We start from the raw sequence: 23,758 nt of genomic DNA on the forward strand, positions 1-23,758 counted from the left end.
ACAAAAGTCAGGTTACAACAATCCTGATGATCAGACGGTAGTTTCCTAGCTGCTTTTATACCAGACATATCCTCACGATCGTAAACTGTATGTGTGTTGCCTCCGACTGGTCTTGTCTGTGTATGATAATGATAAGGATCCTGATCGAATTTTTATTGATCTTATTGAACTATTTTCGAATAGGTAATAATTATTATACCATAATTTTTGACCACCACACACAAATGAAAGGTTAATCATTACTAAAGTTCTCGTACCTTGAGCCCTGATGACAAGACGGTAGTTCCTCAGCTGCTCGTAGTCTAAAGGTTTCACAAGCGACACGTCCCCGCTCAGACTGTCGATGGAGAACTGCATCTGCGTGTTGCCTCCGATGATGGCGTAGCGAATCGCAGCGTTTGTGCCCGCGTCCGCGTCAGTTGCTCTGAAAAATACTCAGGATGTAAGCGCGAGAATGGTTAAGAAACATTCATTAGTAGTGTACTGAAAATACTATTTTGGAATGTATTTGGAGTATGATAATTAAAGTTAAGTTTGGGCCTTAATTTACATTTATAGGCAGACTAGCTGCATGTATCCTGTTTTCCTTTACAGAGGTTTTGAGTGAGTAGGTATTACCTACGCTGGGCATTGCGAACGCGGGTTTACATTAGGTATATTTAATTCTTCCGGTTCAAAACTAGCTGATTGATTTTGGTTTATGTACGTCTGTAGTACTCGGATCATTTTTGCTTTCCCAAAACAAAGTAAGTTTATTTCGTACAAAATCAATTTATATTATTTTAAACAACACGATATTCACTCATAACATAATTTAAAACGAATACGGGACTGAATCGCGTAAACTTACATTAACATCTTGGTTGATACAATTTCTCGCCAGTCTGCCTGTGACCACGAACGTAAAGTTTACGAAATTAGTCCCGTATTTATTCAAAATCCTTTTATTTTTTAAACGAATCTGAATCTAAATGAGTAAAGGTAACATTCAATCATTTACAAAATATAGTAGTGTAATGCTTACATGAACATGAATTTTATTTACAACATAAATATACAGCAAATGCACCTCTCATAGATTCTAATCATACTGGGATACTGGGTGCCACAAATAAAACAAAACCCACGTACGAGTAAATAACAATTTACAGGCATGAAACTAAATTGCGCGTCGCTCGGTGGGCGGTCTAACTACGTACTGAAACAAAAGCGTTATAATTAAATATAGTGTGAAGTTATAATTGTTTACTATACCAAATAGTTTTGATACTCAGTATTAAATAGTTTTCCATTTACAAGCACAAACTTGAAATAGCTCTGCATGCCACGGGCGGGTAAAATGACTCGCTAGGCATGAAAATAAGACTACATGAAAATACTAGCTTTGAGTTTTGATTTGTTATTTTAGTCATAGTTCGAAGCTTTAACTGTAATTAAATTACGTGAATAGGGGATAAACGTAATAAACTTCAGTTCAATTGAGCTCTTTCTGAGTAGGTACGGTCAAGGAATTTAATTTCAGTACCATTTCGTACCTTGTCACAGTGACAAACAACATGAAACTCGCTAGAGACCTCATACTATTGTCACTGTGACAAGGTACGAAATGGGTCACAATTGTCACAAAATTAATTCTTTGACTGTACCTCATAAACCAGTAATTCTATTATGACTTTATGACGATCACGAGTATGATCATGATTCATGTATTTTAGTATCCCGTCCCGTCAGCCAAATTAAGCTACTTAAAAGCCTAGATTATATTAAATCATCGCCGTTTAGCTTCAATGTGAAACTTTATGGGGCAATAAAATCAAATTAAGCTTATTAATTTTACGTTTATTAAACTTTATTGAATAAGTAGTATGGAGTTATAATGTGTAAAATAAAGGTAAACGAGAGCCATGTGGATACTTTTTTGAAATGATTAGCGTAGCGTGTGCCACAGTGGGAGTGTTGATTATATAGGTAGCACACCTATATAATCAACACGGCTAACAGTGTATCGTTTCGTTTCCTTCATGGGAAATATATAGATACTTATTTTATTTATTTTCTGGATAATATTTTTACTTAAAGAGTTTAGCCGTCATTTTGCCAAGGCCTCATCTTCATCATCATCAGTCCTCGTCTTCTCCCCTCGCCTGTGTGCTGTGTGTGTGTGGAAAAGAGTTACCTTACCTCACTGACAATTTAACATTATCGAGGACGAAGGGGATTCTAATAAAGTTAATCCCAGTCTCAAGGTACGTTATGTATATTTTTTTATACGTGGTAGGTTCGTTATATGTATTAAGTACGCCCACACCGCTGCTCAAACCTTGACGAACGCAACAAAATGTTTGACAAAAACACATCGCATCACACATATACGCTGGGTATATGCTGTATCAAATTACGGGGTGGTCGGTTCTATACCTACAGCTCGGGAAAAGATTGGAAGAAAGCCCTCTGAAGCTTAGGTGTAGGTACAAGTGTAAGCAACCTCTCGCATTCTAGAAATAAAACATAGTACTACCAAGTAGTAATGCATCCTTACCAAAACAAAGATATCCTAATAAAAAATAGTTATACTCACTTGATCCTCGCGATAACAGGGTTGTCGCTAACATTGATGTCCTCATCCACGGTGACGGTGTAAGTCTTCTCGCTGAACTGTGGATAGTTGTCGTTGTCGTCCAGGATGTTCACGTGCACTGTCGCACTGGAAATAAACACTTAATGTTCGTATATAACGGTCAATTTTGACTGTATCAACGGAAGCTGCGCGACTTGGCTGCACTAAGAAGGAAGACGTATGAAATCCGATATAAAGAAGCGACTTTTTACTCATTGCCATATGGTGTGGATAGAGGCGGTAGGCTGTCATAGTATGGTTTCGGATGTTACAAAGCTTTACCTGTTTAGAAATATAATGATTAGCATTATTAGGTACAATATGAAGGGACTCTACTAAATAATTTAATTCTAATTGGTAACGCGGTTTATCAATATCGCTATACATAAAATCGCAATTATAGTCAATTAAGTGAATTTGGATGGATGGTTATCGTGATGTCATTCGGTACGATACAACATTAAGTAAATTAAGACAGTATAAAACCCGCGTCTTGTAGGTATCCTTTACAAACATAACAAATTAAATCATTCTAGCCTTCCTATCGGTTGCACGAGCCTTAAATAACAGGTACTTACGTGCTAGACAGCCTATCAGACACAGGACTGGCCTGGTCTGTGGCCCTCACTATAACCGTGTAGCGCGCCACCTTTTCCCTATCCAATGGGGCCCTAGTAAGAAGTGCCCCGCTGCGACCGTCCACCCTGAAAACCTCTTCTGAACGTTCGCTGTCGATGGAATCGTTCGAGTCGTCCAACTGATCGGCTGTCACGGACTCTATCGAGTATTCAACCTAGAACAATTTAGAGAGATTACAAAAAAAGTTTGTGAAGGTGAAACGTCCAGAGCACATTGTTTTAATGGTTTCCATGTTATTTGTAACACAAAAAACTTGTAGATATTTTCTGGAGCACAAACTTGGATTGTTATTCAGTTATACGGTAAACTGTTAGTAATAGGTACAAAATATATAATCCTAAATCACATGTTTTAATTCATATAAATGTCATTTTTATATCTGCTTATCTCGGCATTCTTCCCAATGTCCTGGTCGGCCGCCTTCGGCTTGAGGACGGTGGTGCCGGGACTAGCGTCCTCTCGGACTGAGGTCTCGTACTGCTGCATCTCCAACACTAGCGTTGATGCTGACCTTCACTACAGTGTTTACTTACCTCGGCATTCTTCCCAATGTCCTGGTCGGCCGCCTTCAGCGTGAGCACGGTACAAATACAATTACAAATTATTTATTGTTTGCGGTTGTGCCGGGACTAGCGCCCTCTCGAACTGAGGCATCGTACTGCTGCAACTCCAACACTAGCGTTGATGCTGTCCCTCACTACAGTGTTTACTTACCTCGGCATTCTTCCCAATGTCCTGGTCGGCCGCCTTCAGCGTGAGCACGGTGGTGCCAGGACTAGCGCCCTCTCGGACTGAGGCCTCGTACTGCTGCATCTCGAACACTGGCGCGTGGTCGTTGCAATCGAGAACGTTGATCTAGCAACAATTAGGCACCTTAGTATATTACTATAGTAGGTAGGTACGAATAACAAAACGAAAAAGGTTACAAAAGTATCACGTATATAAAAATTGACCTTAGTGAACAAAATAGCCGAGGGAAAATGAAACGAAGCGGAAAGTGTAACGAAAAAGACGGGGCGAGTAACATTTTAATATCGTCATCCTGCCATTTTGTCGTTCTTTGATAGTGAAATTTTTTCTTTATTAAAAGTTAAAGTCTAATAGAGGACGAGCTTCAAAAAGGGAATTTATTAAAACTGGTGTATTTTGAAAAAGCTGTTTTGCAGATGTAGGATCTTATCTTATTACCTATAAAATTAACAAATAATACTTAATGAATCTCAAAAAGTAAAGAGTTATTAATATCAGTTAGGAGGGGTATAAGTCTTGCGAGAGTCCGTACCTCGAATCTGATAGCGTTCATTAGCAATTTATCATTACACGGTGAATCTAGTTGTCTATAATTCAGTTATAAAAAACAGATGGCGCTTTGCAACGCCATCTAGTTCGGCTGTAATCCTCAGAATCTCTATGCCCGCTTAACATTTACGATGCAAACGAGAATGGTAATATTGGCTATCAAATTGAATACAAGTCATATGTTTTATCAGAGTTTATAGAATTTAGAAAGGGTCTCGTAAAGATTTAAGTTTTTACCTAAGCGCGAGGATAGATAATTACCTATCAGCAGGCAGGAGTGCATATTTATTATATTTACGGAAGGTACTGGCTTCTAGTAACCTATACGTAGCTTGTAAACACTCGAGTCTTCGCATAATCGCGCGTCACTAATTAATTAACAAGATTTAAACACCTGTCTTCTGCGAATTATATTACTTTACCAATAGCCGTATAACTCTGTGGATATAAAATATATTCAATTCAAAAAAATTATCTCAGACTACATGCCCATAAATAATCACAAAAAATAATAACAAATTTATATCGAAATAAAAAATCATATCAATTATTACTAAGCCTCCGCTGTCTGAGCCTCGTGAACCGTAATACAGTTGAAACTACTAAATATGTATTTTAATTGACGCGAACATAATAAATTATTATTTTAAATTATAAAGAATGCCCTTACACAACGAAAAGCGACTTTTAGCGATTTCTGCCTATCAGCGGGCAGTATTTCATGAAAGACATAAAATGTAGTTGAAATTTTCACCTGCTCTTCATCTTACATGGAACATAGTAGTATTATGTACTACTCCTCGGCGGGAACGTGTCATCCTGCGCTACGACCCTGAAGTAATGCATATCCATCCGCTCTCTATCCAGTTTCACCTGCGTTGTGATGACCCTCGAGCGCGCGTCCACGGTGAACAGCCACTGTCCAGTAGGCTCGACATGGAGTAGTTACCTGTAGCGTTGTAGTGCCACTCCTCGGCGGGAACGTGTCATCCTGTGCCACGACCCTAAAGTAGTGCACGTCCAGCCGCTCCCTGTCCAACTTGGCCTGCGTAGTGATGACTCCCGAGCGCGCGTCCACCGTGAACATGCCCGCTGACCGCGAGTCCAGCAGACTCGACATGGAGTATGTCACTGGACTGTTTTCTGGGTCCCTGGAGGAATTAAAATAAAACTTCATTATCTGACAATGGGACAATGATGGTCCGTAGAAAAAGCGAAATAAATAGATGACTATATTTATTTTTGCGAGAATAAGAGTCTACCTATTAAAATGAAATGATAACCCACCTATTGCCGAAAAATGTTGGGAACTATAACGTTATTGAGAAGGTTTTGGTCTAAGAATATCCTTCTGACTTTATATGGTTTACGTACATAAGTAGTTAAGGACTACCTATAGTACCTATCCAGCTAGATTGTAGAAGAACGTCATTATAGGTACAATCTTTCTTTCTCCGACCTTCCCCATTATTCGAAGACTTTTCATGCCCGACAACGCCAATTAACCTACCACACCAACAGTGGAAACACCTGAAGTATTACAATAATAATAATATTAATGACGATGTAATTGTTCCTTAGTTATTCCTACTGTTAATTATCTAATGACTTAAACGGAATTCCGCACGCCTGAAACAATTAATTAAACACCTAATATTGCATTTGTCAGGCTCTGAATATTAACTTCTTATTCAGTTAGACTAATATAGTGATAAATTACACGAGTAAGTGTATCACTTACATATGAGTTTTTCGGGACTTATGCACGAAATATCATTTGATATTTACCAGTCGCTTTTCGGCGAAGGAAAACATCGCGAGGAAAGGAAGGCCTAACTTGCCCTCTGAGTTGGAAGGTCAGATGGCAGTAGCTTTCGTAAACACTACTAACACTAGTGCCTATGCCAATTCTTGGGATTAGTTGTGAAGCTGACCCCAGGCTCCCATCAGCCGTGGCAAAATACCGGGACAACGCGAGGAAGATGATGATATACAAGGTAACAGTATGGCATTAATAAATCAATAACAGGTTGTGCCGTCTTGTATGGGAAAGTACCTAGATAGTTCGCGCGTATAGTGTAGTTCTAAGTATAAAAACTAAAATCACCTATATGTGTCTTTTGTAATTTTAACTAATGCTATAATCAACTTTAACACCGATCCTGTTAAAATAAACAACACATGGTGGCTTAAAGTGTGAGCCTCGATCCGACATGGCGATGTAATATTTCACGTTTGTACTTCATGTATTCGAAGTGGAAAGACTGGAACTTAAAACATCGCGTTCTTTCTATTTGAACACCTTGTTTAAATAATTGCCGACAAATGTAAAACACACAGTTAAAGAACCGAAACAACTTAATATTTGACGAAGGTATGGTACAGTCAGCGTCAAATACTTCGTAGCAGTCAAAATGGCCAAATAGTTCGGTACACCATACTAAATATATGGTGTACCGAACTATTTGGCTACTTTGACTGCTACGAAGTATTTGACGCTGACTGTACAATGAAATGTTACCTCTCTACATTGTAACAATACGGACTGCTAAGTTTTAAAACATGTGTGCTATACTCATACACTGGGTTCAAGTAAATTTCAGGTGTCGATTATTGTAAAAAAACCGTAATTGGGTACTTGACACATGTTGAATATTATAACAAAATTTATTTAAATGAATAGAAAATGAACCATCCATTATAAAAAAGTGGAATTTAAAAATTTATATTGAGTTTATAAAAAAATACAAGGCTCCAAAGTATAAAAAAAGAACAAGTTTTTTTGTCTTTTAAAAACAGAAAACAAATGGTACCATTCGTATCCTTACATTTTACTGAAAAATAAATTGTATGACAACTATACACATAAACGCAATATTTCAGGGTCAAAATGGCAATTTCCTTGATCTTTGGACCCGGGTATGTCCTTAAATTACGTCCAAAAGAGAGGTATGGGCAATGTGAATGTCATCTCGCCTTGTGTGGTAGGGCACAGCACAGCAGATGTCATTCCAGATCTAGAGCAGAGCCCAACTGGGGAAGTACCTCCACCTTACAGAAAACCGCAGCCAAATAACACTTGACCCTACTCATAGTGTTGTGTTCCTGCCGGTGAGTAAGGTTGCCAGAGCTCAACGAGGGGGGTGGGGTTAGGGTCGGCAACGCGCATGTAACTCCTCTGGAGTTTCTAGGTGTACATAGGCTACGGAGACTGCTTACCATCAGGCAGGCCGTATGCTTGCTTGCCACCGACGTAGTATAAAAAAAAAAATCTTCCATACATTTAGGACAGACTTATATGATGTGACGTCACATCACATTATCATTTTGTTAGAGGCGTTTCAATCGTCGAGTGGAAGCGTCAGACTTTAACTCTCATTTCTGACCTTTGTGTTGCTTAAATTCCATGAGTCCCATATAGACATTTGATCCTCAGGAAAATCAAGATCGTTCGACATTATTTCCAAAAAAATGTCAAGTAGCCAATTGCAAAAAAAATACAAAGGTATCTAGGTAATAGGTAGTTTAAATGTGACACAAGTATACACAATTTTTTTAGTAATTTAACGTGGCGTAAGCAGGGATCGGAACCGGAAATATTTTATATTTCGGTTTATTTTATACTCCAAATGTAGGACTCAGTTGTGTTTTCAGATAACGACTTCGTATTATTAGATTGCCTAATTAGAAATGAAGTAATTAACAAAGAACGAAAAAATACCGTTTTCGTTCCCATACAAAAAATACCGGTTTCCGATCCCTGGGCGTAAGAAAGGTAGACATTTTGCCCAGATGTATCATTAATCATTACTGAGTTCTACGAAGACGAATTTACTGACTAATAGTAGTCGATTTAATTAAACCTAATAATTTACACCCAAATAAATACATATGTAAACAATATGTTCCCGACTTACACACGCTCTATTTCATTTTACAATAATTTAAGCTTGTTCAAAAAAACTTATCAATGTACATATGTCCAAGTAGAACGACTAATGATGCTGTAATAGTAAGGTGAATATCCTGAAATTTTATGCAACCAGCAGCGAACTGCACAGAAGCCTTTATAATAATGTGATTAAATAAAATAAATGTGTTTTACGAGTTATCCCGAGACAAATCGTAGAAATAAGTATTCATGACCGCTCATTTGTTGCGGCGCCCGTAGTTATGTGATATCACGAGTATAAGATTAGCCATGGCTATTTGTTTTGAAGACGAATATCCACACATTGTATATGTTCTTATCTATCACAATGTGGGAAGAAGAGCTAAATCATGTGTCAATATTTTGAATTGATTTCGAATATATTTGGATTTTTTTTATTTTTGTTATTGTCATATATAATCTTTGAGCTTGCTCTGAGCGGATAATCAATTTGCACAGTCCGTTTATTGAATAAGCTTAACTGTACCTCTAGTGTATATTTATTCGATAGCGTGACGTGACGTACGCGTTTGCGTTAAGTCTCGTTTTGTATGGGATTTTAAGTTTCCAAAACGTTCCGCTTGGCGCGCTGTTTCTAGATCCCATACAAAGTGAAACTTAACGCAAACGCACGTCACGTTACGCTATCGAATAAATTTACACTAGGGGCTCTGAATTCACAGCGATTAAAAGTATTTTGTAAAAACATGTAGGTATCATGAAAATTAGAGTTGCAGGTATTCATCAAATAAAAACAAGTACATATTAGCTTTATAGGTGTGTTGTAATTACACGCCAGAAATAATCTCAGTCTTAAATATAGAGTTTTATCGCTATCACAATACTTTTTTTTTTCTGGTCCGCGAGAAATGCAGCCCCATTTAAATGACTAAACTATTAGATAACAATGACGCGTACATAAAACTGTAGTGTGTCTTCACTGTCGCCTCGCCTCCCATAATAGTTCGCACCCCCCTTCAACTCACTCCAGAGCAATAACGTCACTTATAAAGATTATGGTGCGCGAATAATTTATGTGATTGTAGTGTATTTCGGCGCATGGGGAGTGAAGGAATCTGGTTTGTCATTACAAACGTTTGATGATCAGAGGCGAACCAGTATAACGGTCGCATAGATGTGCTAATATGTTTTTTTTTCTGATTTTGAAAGGACTTTGGTGAAACCGATGCGCAACCAAAAACTTTATAGGGGGTGGCATTGATCAATATACTTAGGTTTACATACTGAATTTATGAGGCTCCAGTAACCTTAAGTATCGTTTAGGATAAAATACTCTTACAGGAACAGACAAATTTTATTTTTCTGTGTCTTTATAACCCTATTGTAACCCGTTAGTAAATGGGATCTCAGTGTCACTTCACCCGAGGTAAAATAATATCTATATTACCTATGATTAGTTTAGCAAACGATATAATTCGCAAACCTAAAACTTTAGGGACAAACACCAGACGAAAAGAAAAAAATGTATTGGATGACAGTTCCTACAAAAAGTCACGTGACTATTACCATAGGTCCATTATTTAAGCTTCGGTTGGCGTTCTCTATCAAATATTTTCATCTTGGCTAGACCCCCATGTCAGTAACCCGTAACCTTTCGTACCGCAGTTATCATGGATCTCGGGGTCACCTTTTGGTGGTTATTCTGAGACGAATTCGCGACTGCGTTAAGATATGAGAAGGAAATAACATCCGCAGATGCGAAGCGATCCATGTGACAGTGACGGAGTCAATTGACGTGAAAGGCATCGATCTCGGAGGGCTGCATTACAAATCGAGGATCTGTAACTTAAGAGCATTACGTGACTAGTACGTATAGTTCGAAATGTTGGTGTTGCGATCCAATTTAAACTAATGCAGTTTGGAGATAAATTGTGGAGATTTTCAATGGAAGGGAGTTGGGAAACTTATGTTTCTTGTGTATTATTATTGACAAGCAATAAAGAGATTATTTCGTTTCGTATTGTATCGGAAGCGAAAGGAATTTCCACTACTACGAGCATCTTAAACGTTTCCTAATGTCTTATATTAGAAATATATAACTACAGAGACAGAAAGTGCACAACGTGCCTATTGATTTCTTTATTTTCTGTTAAACCCAAAAATTCTAGTTTGTGTTATGTCTCCGCGACATTCGTCAATGCTTCTGGTTCCTTATCTATAATGAAATCCGGATACCTATCTACATATATTTTCACACGTAACAATACCTACACTTGATATAATAATGTTCACATTATATCTCCGCACAATATCAGAAAGTTGTTAACGCGCAAAGAATGCATCCCACAGGTTAACAGTATCATTATACGACGTAACACGGACAAAAACCACCTGTATAAATTGCTCTACCGTAGTCGCTCAAGCCACAGACATATATCAATACTACGTAGATAATGCACGCAATAACATGTCAAAGATCAAACTTTGTAAGGCGGATATTATACACAGATGACGCAAGGCGTGGCGCAAGCGCGGCGCAGGCATTGCCGATACAAATGTTTTCATACAAAATCACTAAAATGTACAAAGGCGACAAGCGGCACACAGCGCTTGCGCTGCGCCGCTTGAATCTAATTCACGACCCGTCGCTTCCTATATTTTGTATGATAACGTTTTGGAGCGGTATCATGCCTGCGCCGCGCCTCTACCTTATACGCTATTTCTGAATCATTTGCGCCTATGTCTGCCGATATTCCTTCCATATCTTATCCAACCGAGTTTTAATGTACCAATGTTAGCGTTAGTCAGATTACCCAGAACAGCCGTATAGGGATTAGGTCGATTATGGCAAGATTGTGTATGATGAGATGAGTGTATACATTTACACAGATGACATCGTTACGTCGTTGGGATATGTCTGTGAATGAGGCTTTGTCTGCGGGCCCCGGCGCTGGCTAGGACGTAAAACAGACGAGTTCATAAAAGCTCAATGAACCGCCGCACAATTAAGACAGATGGTTTATTACAGGTCCTTTTATTTAGTAGACCTTTGGTGGCTTTGGTTGATTAACAAATTACATAAATAAAAGCATATTATTTGTAGAGGTTTACCACGATAACTTTGATAATAAGATTGTGTAGCTTGTAGGTATGTATATAGGAAATGCCCAAAAAACAGAAACATTTTTATGTCGAGCACATATGTACCTATTGGGCCAACATAGGTCATAGTTCTATTCCTCAAAAAAAAAGATTTTTATGTAGGTACAAACAGCAACACTCTTAACTGTCCATCGGTGGACCGTATGCCTTTTGTAATAAGGTCCACCAATGGCCAGTGTGGGCGATGATACCTACGTGTACGTTTTAATATTTATATTCTCTTCTTCGAAAAAATGACGATAACGAGCCTTGCAACTCACGAGATATCCGAAACGTCGAATTACGTAAAAATATGTTAATTGGAATCGGTTCTTATCCTAACGATTTTACCAACTGACAAACGAAAATAAGATCGAAGAAGTCGATATAGATACTTATGCAATTCGCTGGCAACTGATTTAAGGTTATTATATCATTGTTTTTAATACATTATTCATTTCCATTTATGAAAATAAGAAAGTAAAACCTTGTTAATAAGATTTTTGATTGAATTACAAACTTTGGGTGTTGCTACCGTTGGTGTTTTGTTCCGACTTAACAGGGATCTTCATTCACGGGCTAACGCTATCTCAGATGTGGTTACAGAGAAACCACACCTTACGACTTGCGTATACCAGTATACCTGTGTATGTATACCTACACACGTTAAATAGGTACAACTTCCTTTAATTTCGTTAAATGAAAGTTGTCGAAACGGTAAGCCACGAAACCGTTACTAAGGGAGCAGTTACGGCTTACAAAATTATTCTGCTGGGATACATTTTAGTTAGAATTTTGTGAATGGGTTTCAGCACTCTTGGCTTCGTTAGGCTCGAATATGCCCCGTAAATTTTGTAACAAAAGTCGGAACGGAGCCACTTACCGCTAGTATGTGGGTCGCTATAAGAGTGACTCACTTGGCGTGATTATAAAACTAGAAGAGTGAAATATCGTGTAAAAATGTTTTGTTGTAAAACATGGAACTCTACCGAGTGTCGAGCGTTGACATGGTTTTCTTGTCGTCATTATTTTCAGTCATATATATTTTTAATGTGATGCACCTTAGATCAAACTTTATTTGATGAATGATGAATATGTTGATAGCTTTCTTGGATAGTTGAGACAGTATCTGCAAGAGGTGCAAAAATAGTGGAACACAACGAAATTATAACTAATTCTCTAGCATTTGGACCTGCTTTTTCACCATATAGGGCAGAACATAATGATTTTAATAACATATCTCAAGTTGAAGATGGAATGGAGTGAAAAGCGATGGAATGAATGGACTCACCTTGCTCTTACAGTGGTGACGACGACACCAGTCGGTTGTTCCTCAGCCACCGATGCCACGTAGAGAGCCTGCTCAAAGTACGGGGACTGATTCCGTAATTCCCTCTTCACTCTCCTCGCGATATCAGTATCATTTAACTCCTGGTGGTGGTACACTATCTTCAGCCTATGATCAGAATCCACAATGTTTGTCCTATCACAGTTAAACGTAAACAGAACTGACACTTTCCACATAGGCTCCATTATACACTCGTCGTTACGTGCCACCAGATCACCCTGGCTATTCTCGATCACAAACCGAGGGTCACTCACGTCCAAGAACTGAACTTTGCACATTTTCTGCACTGTCCGCGGCAAGAACGCCGTTAGCGAATTCACAAACTGAGACTTCTTCAGGCATATACCTTGCCACCGATCTGTTGTAGGTATAGCGAAGCTGGCGTACGTTTCCGATATCCACTGTTTGGCTTCAGCTATTTTTACATCTATGGCCATGTCGAAAGGTACTATGGACTGAGATCGTTTTTTTCTACTTTTATTTCTACTAGCAAAGTCCTCAAACATCACGTTCGACCACGGATAGGCCGTAGATAAGACATTGTATTGACTAGATATCAACTCCTCGCCTTCTAGCAACCTCCAGTCTATACTTTCTGGAAAAGGCGCTGCCCTTTTATCTCTCGTAACAGTCTCATCATCGTACTGCAAAGCGGAGTCACTCTGATCGTAGACACGGTCGAAATCAATGTCGTACAGCTCTGCATGCCGTCGACTACAGTCCTCGCCTGTAACTAGGATTCTGACAGGCAAACTGTAGTAGTCGATGTCGCGGATTCTTTCCGAAGTGGAGTCGACGTAAAAAGTGAAGAGATTAGGGTAGAACACGCCATCGCACCGCAGCCTCTTGCGGAGTGTGACGAGGCCGGTAGTGCGGTTGACGCGGAGCACATGGTGCACGAAGTTGGCGGTGCGGTGGACGTCGATGGTGTAGACGCGCTCGGAGCCGAGCTTGTAGACGGCGGCGTCGAGGACCGCGTGGCCGGCGGGCGCGGTGTCGGGCACGAGCACGAGGTAGGCGCGCGCAGCCGCCAGTAGCGCGGCCAGCGCGACCAGCGTCCGCCAGCTAACCATCGTAGCTCCGCTCACCTACAGCCCCGTCGCCTCACACAGCTACCGGTCTCGCTCCCCATTCTGAAACAATAAAACATAGTTTAGAAAAACTAGCATGGCATTCATTCGCTTTGGTGGCTAATACTTATGTAAAGCTTTGGTTTGGTTAAATTTTTGCAAGATGTCTGGAAGACCACGGACCCCAGCTCTAATAAAGGCAGTGAAGGAGAGAATTGCAAGAAACCCCGTCCGGAAGCAAAAGTTGTTGGCAATACAGATGTCTGTGAAGAGAAGCTCCCTAAAAAAAGTTATTAATGAAGACCTTAGACTACACGCTTACCGCAGACAAAAAGGTCATTTGCTTAATGGACGATTAAAGACTATGAGGCTAGAGAGAAGTCGCGTGCTATTGAAGCGGTACGCACAAAATGGCCACCGAAAAATACCATTTACAGATGCAAAAATGTTTACCATTGAAGAATGTTGTAACCGCCAGAATGACAGAGTGTATGCAAAAAACAGTCAAGAGGCTATTGCGCCTGTTCCGAGAGTGTGATCTCTTATGTGATGATTTGGCTGGGTGTGTCATACTCAGGGCTAACACAGGTTCATTTCTGTGAAAAAGGTGTGAAAACTGGGGCCAAAGTTTACCAGGAAACCGTTCTCGAACCAATACTCGTAGTGAAGCCCTTAAGCCACACCCTATTTCAAAACCAGCCATGGGTCTTTCAACAGGAACAGCTCCTGCACATAAGGCAAAAACAACTCAAGCCTGGTTTCGAAGGAACAAAATTGACTTTATTTCCCACGAAGACTGGCCGTCCTCCAGCCCGGGCCTTAACCCCCTGGATTATGCCATATGGCAGGTTATTGAGGAGAAAGCCTGTGCTAAACCACAGACAAATCTTGACTCCCTCAAGCGGGCCATAGTTAAGACACTGACGGAATTAGACATGACAATCGTGCGTGCCGATGATATTGTCATATGTAATTCCTGATTTTGTGTACTTCATTTTAATATATAGTTTATTCAACTTTCGTTCGTATATTTTATGTAGATAAAGATTATGCAGTAACAGAATTTAGTAACCAACTAGGTAGCTGCGCATATGTGACCGTCCATAAGAAAAGGTTCCTTATGGCAGTTTCTAGTTACGGAGATATTGACGTTTTTGTAAAATGCTTCAAATTATCGTTTTTTTGTTGTATGCAAAATAGTAAAATATACAGATAGACGTGCATTTGTAGTCGGTTTCACTAGTGTACGTTGAGTATTTATATATTAAAATTGGGTTTAGTAGAAAAGGGTCCTTATGGCAGATATGTTTCTTATCTTCTTCTTCTTCTTCGCGTTGTCCCGGCATATTGCTACGGTTCATGGGAGCCTGGGGTCCGCTTGACAACTAATCCCAAGATTTGGCGTAAGCACTAGTTTTTACGAAAGCGACTGCCAATGCCATCTGACCTTCCAACCCAGAGGGTAAAACTAGGCCTTGTTGGGATTAGTCCGGTTTCCTCACGATGTTTTCCTTCACCGACAAGCGAATAGTAATAGTAAAATATCAAATGATATTTCGTACATAAGTTCCGAAAAACTCATTGGTACAAGCCGAGGTTTGAACTCAGATTGCAAGTCGTACGCTCTTACTTAGGCCATCAGCAAGCGTTTCTTATAAGCATGTTTAATTTATATACATAGGTATAGTTAATTTTACGGGTAGGTACAAATTTTTTCCGCTGACGTCAAATCTCACTTGGCGGCAGCGTGGCAAAACTTAGCCGTTCTTCCTTTGTCATTTACCGCTGCTATCGCCGTCTCTCTCCTACACGCGACAATTCGCCCGCCGCACTATTCACGCGTTGTTCTTACGTAATTCATGTCTAGCCCCTTAGTGGATACTGATTGGTGGTGCAAATGTGTTCCCTTTAGTGTCCGACCGAAACATGTTTTTTTGCCGAAACCGAAACCGAAGGTTCGGCTTTGGCTCTAGTTTCGGCGGAAACTTTTGTAGACTCGTTACAATCGTTGAAAAAAATGTTATAAGACCGCTTTTATACATATATTAAGACTGCCTCGACCGTCTCATGGCGCGTTCATTAGGGGAATTGTGTATTCTTAATTACTGTAACTTTAAATCAGTATTATTAATGTTGTCGTCCTAGTTGTTCCCCAACTTTCTTTGTCACATAGTTTAGTTTCACACTATGTGACCACAACGAAGTACCATTTCGTAAGTTTCGACTCAGCCGAAACTATGATCGAAACATTATTTTTTGGTCACAAATGGCCGAAACCGAAACCGAACCTTCGGTCGGACACTAGTTCGCTTCCGGGATAACTCAGTACTGTGTGAATCATTTAACAACGTTTATTAGAATTACTCTTATGATCATTTCAATATAATTTGTATTAATCAAGATTTTGAGTAAACTTATGATAACACTTTTTCTTCGGTGTTATGTTTTAATACAAGATTAGTAAATAAATAGTGTTAATATAGTGCTATACTGTAATTATCAATAATTTTTGCCTGTGATTGGTCATAAGGCCCCTTTTCCCAAAAGTATGGGACTGAATTAGTGATTCTTATGTAACTCAAATCGTTTATAACTAGAAAAATAAAACTTGTAGAATAATAATAACGCTTTTGTGATACTTCTATAGACTGATTTAATATAATTTAATATAGTTTATAAGTCACTGTATAAAAATTGTTATGTTATTTTAGAGGAAGATGAAAAATATAATCATTATGTTATGACATTTTATTTAAAAGAAAAATATTTTGTAAACCTTGTGGTTTTATTTCTATCCTAAGATGTGAATTACAATATATCCAAATATATACTATGGTTCAAAGTACAACATATTAAAGAACAGTCCGAAAATTGTATTAGATAGCTCATTTAACGTAGATTCAGGATCTATACTTAACTCAATACCTGCCACAAGGACCCTTTAGGCATGGATGGCCACATATATTCAAGGCACTTCTAAATTCATGAGAATGCGAACGCTGACGTTATTACTGTTTCATTGAGCAGTAAAATAGTTCCACTTCATATTCAACATAATAGTCGACAATCATAAAGTTAATTTATTACATCTCATATCACAGAAGGAGCAAAAACATTAATGCCATGTCATGTAATGGAGTCCGTAAAGAGCGGTCACCCAGGACCAGGAGGCCTACCGCGACAACCGTATTTCGCCAATTGCCGGGATCTTTCCCTTTTACTCTCTCTAAGACGTCATTAAAGTGACAGAGAAAAATTCCCGCAATTGACGAACTTCGGTTTTCGCGGTAGGCCCCCATGACATAGCGAGCGCCTCTTCTTATATACTTTCCGACTTTCGACAAACTAGTAATTTTTACCGACAGTGTGACCACGTGGAACGGTTTATGTTTTAATGCGTATATATTATATCTCTGTATATTATATTTAACGTATATCTATGAGATATTGTTTATTATCTCGAACCTTCACAGTTCCTGGATTAATTATGATCTCTGTCTATTTAAGGCCACTTATTACAAAACGTAGTAACATGTTATGTTACTAATTTAGTTTTTTTTATATAATTTACTTTACTGCAATGTAAGTACAGCTATATTCAAATGTACAATACTTATTTGATGCTTGTCTTGTGAATCGTTGTGAAAAAGATTAAAAGAGAAGAAGAACTGAAAATTCGGTCAGGATCAGGATCCTTATCATACATAGAAAAAAGAGTAATTAAAGTGCAGCTCAACATTCTCTAGCTTAAGCCAAATTCAAACATACAATGATGTGAAGATGCCGTGACGGGCAAATGTGTTTCATTGTATATAAGTAGCATTTTCTAAAAAAAATTATACACTAGAATCCGTCTACAAATGGTCGGTAAATAGGCAAACAATATAATAGCATAGTATTCGAAACAACGCAGGGGGCGCGAGTTATGGTGCATAATAAGCAGGGTTGTTGCGAGTAGGTGCCGATCAAAGGCGACTGGTCGTCTACAGCGTAATACTAAGCATATCTCCGTTTACTGATGGTTATCACAAACGTCGAGGTCATTGTTAAACTGGCTTTCATCGGTCAATATTCGAGTTTGCTCGGTGAGCGATGCTAATACAGAGTGCCATTCTTATTGATTGCCGAAAAGAAGAGAGTCGATCGCTCGATGTAACTAGTATAAGAGCGCTCGCCGATTGCTCAGAAATGTAGCAGGAGTTGATCAAGTTACACTGGTTCCTGTGTGTGGACTTAACACACCAGTACTCGCACATACAACAAGAATCTATGGCCAGAAGCAGACGTCGAAGGTGTCAGCTAAATCGCTTAGAAATATCGTAACGGCTGTGTCTGAGTTGGCTGAAACACTTTTGTTTTTGTTTCAGACAGCCGTTGAGATCAGGTGGCGCACTTCGGTGCGGGTAATTATTTCGTCCATGCAGTCTGAGGAAAATATTTACGATGTATAGACTTAAGAGGTGGAGCCATCGGTTCAGTATCGATATTAGCCCATTTTGATAAAAAATACGTCGAACTGATACAGTTCTAAATTTGGCTCTAAACACATCCCATATATGTATTGTACAAGCAGAAACTAAAAAACAACTCGAAGTTTTAAGATATCATCTCTGTTCTGCCACCGTGGGACTAGACGCGGACTTGCGTTTCACCCTTACGTCGTTACTCTGACACTGATTCGCACTAAACGCTACGCATACAGCTTTATCATGCGAACGGCTAAAGAGTGGAATTCACTTCCTGCAAATCTATTCCCAGTCCACTATAATTTGGATCTTTTTAAATCGAGAGTGAATAGACATCTTTTAGGTAAGCATGTTCCATCCTAGACTGCATCGGCACTTACCATCAGGTGAGATTGTGGTCAAATATGTTTTTTTTTATTAGGAAAAGGTAAGCACCTTTTCCTAATAAAAAAAAACATATTCGTTATAAAACGCAATAGGCGGACCTCACGAACCTGGATCTTAGGAGTACAGAAAGAGATATAAGATATAACAGGAATAGAGAAAATGCACCTGGCCGAGCGCCGACCCGGCATAGAACCGCCGCATACATAACAACATGGAAATCCATGAAAGAGGCATATGTTCAGCAGTGGACGCGAATATGCTGAGAAGAGAAGCAGAAGAAGAGAGAAAATGCCAAAAAAAAAAACATAATTATCCTCATTGTGCAAAGGCAACATTATATTATAAATGTTGAAACAAATCGGATTACGCAAAAGAGATAATATTGATGTTATCAAACAAGCGTAAACTTGACAGCCATTTGGCTTTACGAAATTGTTCCATAAACGTATAATAGCAAACACAACAGCGAAACATAACAAGCGATCCTTCTAATAAGCGACGATCCTAAACAAGCAAACTTAAGCTGGATTTAACGTTTGAACCCAATTTTAACACCGCCAGTATGTAGCAATATGATTAAATAGGTACCTACTGTTCGTTTATAATTATGTAAACATAATAAACCAGGATTTAATAAAATTTAGCGAGAGAAATTAAAGAGCCGCACTGTGTCACGTAAAACGATTTGAAAGCTCAGCTATAAGAGCTTTAGGAAATCTAAGAATAACTACCAGACAATATATAAATAGCAGAACCCCGCTCTCGCCTATTTATAACATCTACAACAAACTGCAAGAGCACATTTCAAGAAAACTTTTTTACTGAAAATTCAGCTATTCAGAAAGCTTCATTTCATACGTTTCCTAGACGATAACAGTACGAATTAAATTACAAAACTCATACCCAAACAGGTACTTAGTTAAGTACGTACTGAACTTCACACATAGCTGCCAAATTCCAAGCGATTATACATAATATTTGGTAAAACCAAGTAAATTCAGAAGTGTTCGGCAGGGAAATTTGTAGCTGGTGTTATGGCGCGTTAAAATTTACCGGTTTTACCAATTTAACGGTTTTCCAATTTACCTTTTCCCTCAGTTTTCCGGTTTTCAGGTGTCCCGGGGCGAGGACCGTTTCACACCTGCCGATTTAAACAATGTTGACAGTGCATAATTAATTACAACTCTGATTAAATGCTGCAGGATTATGGTAAAATTTAATGGGCTTTGAAAATTATATGATTAACTTTGATTAATATCATTATTCTATCTCGAATATAGACAAAAATACTGACGACCAATATAGAAACTTTTAAAATAAGTTAAGGGTAAACCTACACATCATTTAATCAAATTAACAGTTATATTCTGAATCTTCTCTATTGTGAGGAGTCCGTTATAATGTGGAGTCAGACCAAGCTAACTTGGCAGCGATTTTGACGTTTAAAATAACATTTGCACAGACTGTGCAAATGTTATTTTAAACGTCATACTTTCATAGAAGTTTGACGCTTAAAATAACACTTGCACAACTGCGCTATTAAAAACGCTGCCGAGTTAGCTTACTCTACCTACCTACCTATTATAAAATCCTTATTTTGTCAGTAAGTCCTAAGTGTTCTTTATGAAAATAGCCGTTGCTCCTAGAAGACATAAATAACTTATAATGCTTAATAAGAGCTTTTCCTTGAGGGGCTTACTCGTACCTTTATAACGGAGAATTAGACCGTCGGCAATATTGTACAGTCACCTCATTTTACTGTTGACTAAGATTTATAACTCCCGCGTCACATTTTCCTTTGTATTCAAATATTTAGGTTTTATTGCATAAAAAAGCTGTCCCCACTGAAAAAATAATAAACGGAATATGGAGGATAAAATAGCGCGTTGTTTCGTGGCCTCAAAAATAGGTCCTGCATATCCATTAACGAAAATATATTTTAATTTTACACAAAATAAGTGAAATCGACTACTTATTTGCGATGTATGATGTTATGTTAGTTAGTATTGATTTTAGGAATGGAATTAAAATGTGTCAGAACCAGTAGTCACGTATATTTAACAATAGCAACGCTTGAGAGCGATAGTCGCTCATGCTCTTGCTCTTGATTAAACACTAGATATACATTCACTCATACCGTTTATAGAATTGAACCCAAGAACTCACCTAGTCCATCATAAATAGCAACAAGTTAAAATTTAAGATGACAAGTATGGTAGGTAGAGGCAAGGGACAAAATCTCCATATACTAAAAAGTGTCCGACAAAAAACCATAAATAGGTGGCGCTACAATACCTAGAATACTTGAGAAAAAAATCGAATAATAAACAGTGCACTTCAGTCCGTCAATAACGCCTAGGTTCTTAGCTACTCTAGCGCTACTCGGGAGAGATTTGGAACTATTATTTATAGCTGACAGCTGGACACTTTTGCAACAATTCTGCCTAAGGAGTTTCTGTTCCTTGCCTCTACCTTTCATAATGACAAGTCTACGTTGCAGATTATAAATAAAGAAATATGGAGGATATTATTCCATCTGAAGTAAAAATCGTAACACATGTTTAGTATGCAACTGTAGCTACTTAATACCTTTACTATTTCTCTTACCTGTAATTAAGTTTTATCTGGGCTGTCCAAAATTGTATATTAATCGTCCTGTATACTAATAGAGAGCTTCACGATATGAGACGGGCAAAACAATAAAGCCAAACATTGAGTGGATTAACTGGTAGAAGCAATTGGCCCCCTATCTGAGGAAGGAAAACTTTGGCATAGGGTGACCAAGTTTCTAACTTCTTAGTGGTACTCGAATTTCCGAAACAAATAAGGATAAGAAAAATGTGCTACTTTTTATAACACTTGAAACTTTGTACTTGCATACGCTGTATCCGTTATTAAAAATGTCCAGATCACAGTCGTTGTGGCCGAAATCGATCAGGAGTATCATTATCATCCGTCAGTTGTAAGACTTTCCTTTCTCCCTGCAATCAAAGGTAAAGTGATCCTTTTGGTTTTCGACATCAGTTATTTGTGCCAAGAAGATTGTTTTACCCAATCCAACAAGCCTCCTCTTGAGGCGTGTTGTATCAAGCGGTGAGAGCAACGTTAGATCGAGATTAATATCAGACAAACATGTTAGGTCACAAAGCACTAAATATTGTGTCAACTCTTGCTACAACGATCCTTAATCAATCGAAGCAAACGTGACTGCTACTGTAGCGGTGGTAACCAACTCCGGCACAAAGAGCACCGTTGAACAGCAATAAAACAGGTCTCAAAAACAAAGGGTTATGTCAAATTCAACTTTTGCTTCATCGATACCTATGTAATAAATCGAAGCCAACAGTGGCTGTTACCGTTGCGGTGATAACCTCCGGTACAAAGGCACCGTGAAACAGCAATAAAACAGGTCTCAAAGCACAGACACCGCGTTAATGGCGCTATCAATTAAATCCAGGAATCGGTCCGATCCCTCCCGGTCATTACATTCCGTCTACTATTCGCCATTTATACCGGCCATAAATTTACGACCCATTTTCAATTTATTTGTTTTCGAATCTTGCTTCTATTGGAGGTGTGCATGTTGTCTAAAAATAGTCATATATTTTGATATACTTTGTGCCAGGTCAGGTTTAAAGAGCATACTCATGTGCTAAACTGCTGAAACACATGCGTCATCGTCAGTAAGGAAAAGCAATTTGTAATTTTATAAGGAAGCTAATAGCACATACTACTAGGAAGCTAAACAGCTAATTGACTTTAGTAAAATTGGAAACAAACATAAACAACTGACCATAAAATATTAAATTGCGTTTTGCGCTCGCATAACTAAAAACTTTTTTGGTCACACATGACGTGCTAAAAAATTATCTCCTCTTCTTCATCAGTAGGCAAACTTATGCAATAAGTTCTTGTGATTTAATTATAATTACCTTAAAGTGAGGTAACCCAGTCATTTTTTGGGCATTTTCTATTCGTTTTACTCAAAAGCGCTAAACTGCCCAAACATATCTCACCTTAAGAAAAACATCTAAGTACTTAAATATTAGAATAGTTTTGCCCCACTACTGATAGATACATAATGTATAAAGAATAATCAATTAACTAAGCATAAGTTTAAAATATTTGTGAAGCCCGTCGATCGTGATTGGTACTCTCGTTGCAGTTCTGGCTTTTAAGCCTATTGGGCTAGTTAGGAAAGCACCGGAGCTTGTTTGCAATACATAAACCTACCTTTGTGTTTTAATTCTTCCTAATTAATAGAAAGAGTTAATTGTTCTAGCTGCGTATACCTATACTACATAGACAAACCTCAGTTGCCGCTACATTAGTGGAATGATAAAAGGTAGTCAACCAAACACTACTACCCTTACCATCACCATGTGGTGGTCAGGTCAGGACAATAAGAGTTTTGCAGTTTCAGTTATTTTATGTTCAGAAAAAATAACAAGATTAATATATTTTTAATTAAAGTTATTCTATTATATTTGTTAATAGCAGAAATATTTATACTCTGAAAATTTCAATTACTTAACTACGGTTAATGAAGCTGCTGACAGACAGGCATACGGACGAAACACGGAGGCTTAGGTATAGGTTCTGATGATAGCACCCTTTTGGTGTGGAATCTGAAAAGGGTGTAAAAAGTACACCTCTGACCACTCAGTCTTATCTTTTAAAAGCTCATGCGGAGCGTTAAGGATAACAGATTAGTAGTAGGTTCAGGCAGAGGAGGGGTCAAACTTTACGACTAGATAAGTCGATACTCAGTTGCTCAGATATATGTTTTACGGCGTTAGGCGTAAGCTTATGCAATAACATTAAGTAATTATCATGATAAAATATAAATAAAATCTGGCATTCATTTTATCTACTCTTGACAATAATTTACGGGTTCGT

General features: G+C 38.4%; 1 protein-coding gene across 5 annotated transcripts in view; it reads right to left on the bottom strand.

Annotated features, from left to right (window-relative positions):
• Positions 1–23,758, bottom strand: part of LOC133519849 (protocadherin-like wing polarity protein stan) — a 219,077-nt gene that overhangs the window by 36,498 nt on the left and 158,821 nt on the right. For all 5 annotated transcript variants that reach the window (XM_061853985.1, XM_061853982.1, XM_061853983.1 and 2 more), the window contains exons 5-10: positions 12,880–14,069; positions 5,505–5,706; positions 3,971–4,111; positions 3,196–3,410; positions 2,579–2,704; positions 258–424 (exon numbers count right to left, since the gene is read on the bottom strand). In XM_061853985.1, the coding sequence (XP_061709969.1) occupies positions 258–424; positions 2,579–2,704; positions 3,196–3,410; positions 3,971–4,111; positions 5,505–5,706; positions 12,880–14,009 (1,981 nt within the window). In that variant the 5' untranslated portion in view covers positions 14,010–14,069. The remainder of the gene's footprint in view (positions 1–257; positions 425–2,578; positions 2,705–3,195; positions 3,411–3,970; positions 4,112–5,504; positions 5,707–12,879; positions 14,070–23,758) is intronic.

Source organism: Cydia pomonella, chromosome 7 (genome assembly GCF_033807575.1).
Source record: "Cydia pomonella isolate Wapato2018A chromosome 7, ilCydPomo1, whole genome shotgun sequence".
NCBI lineage: Eukaryota > Metazoa > Arthropoda > Insecta > Lepidoptera > Tortricidae > Cydia > Cydia pomonella.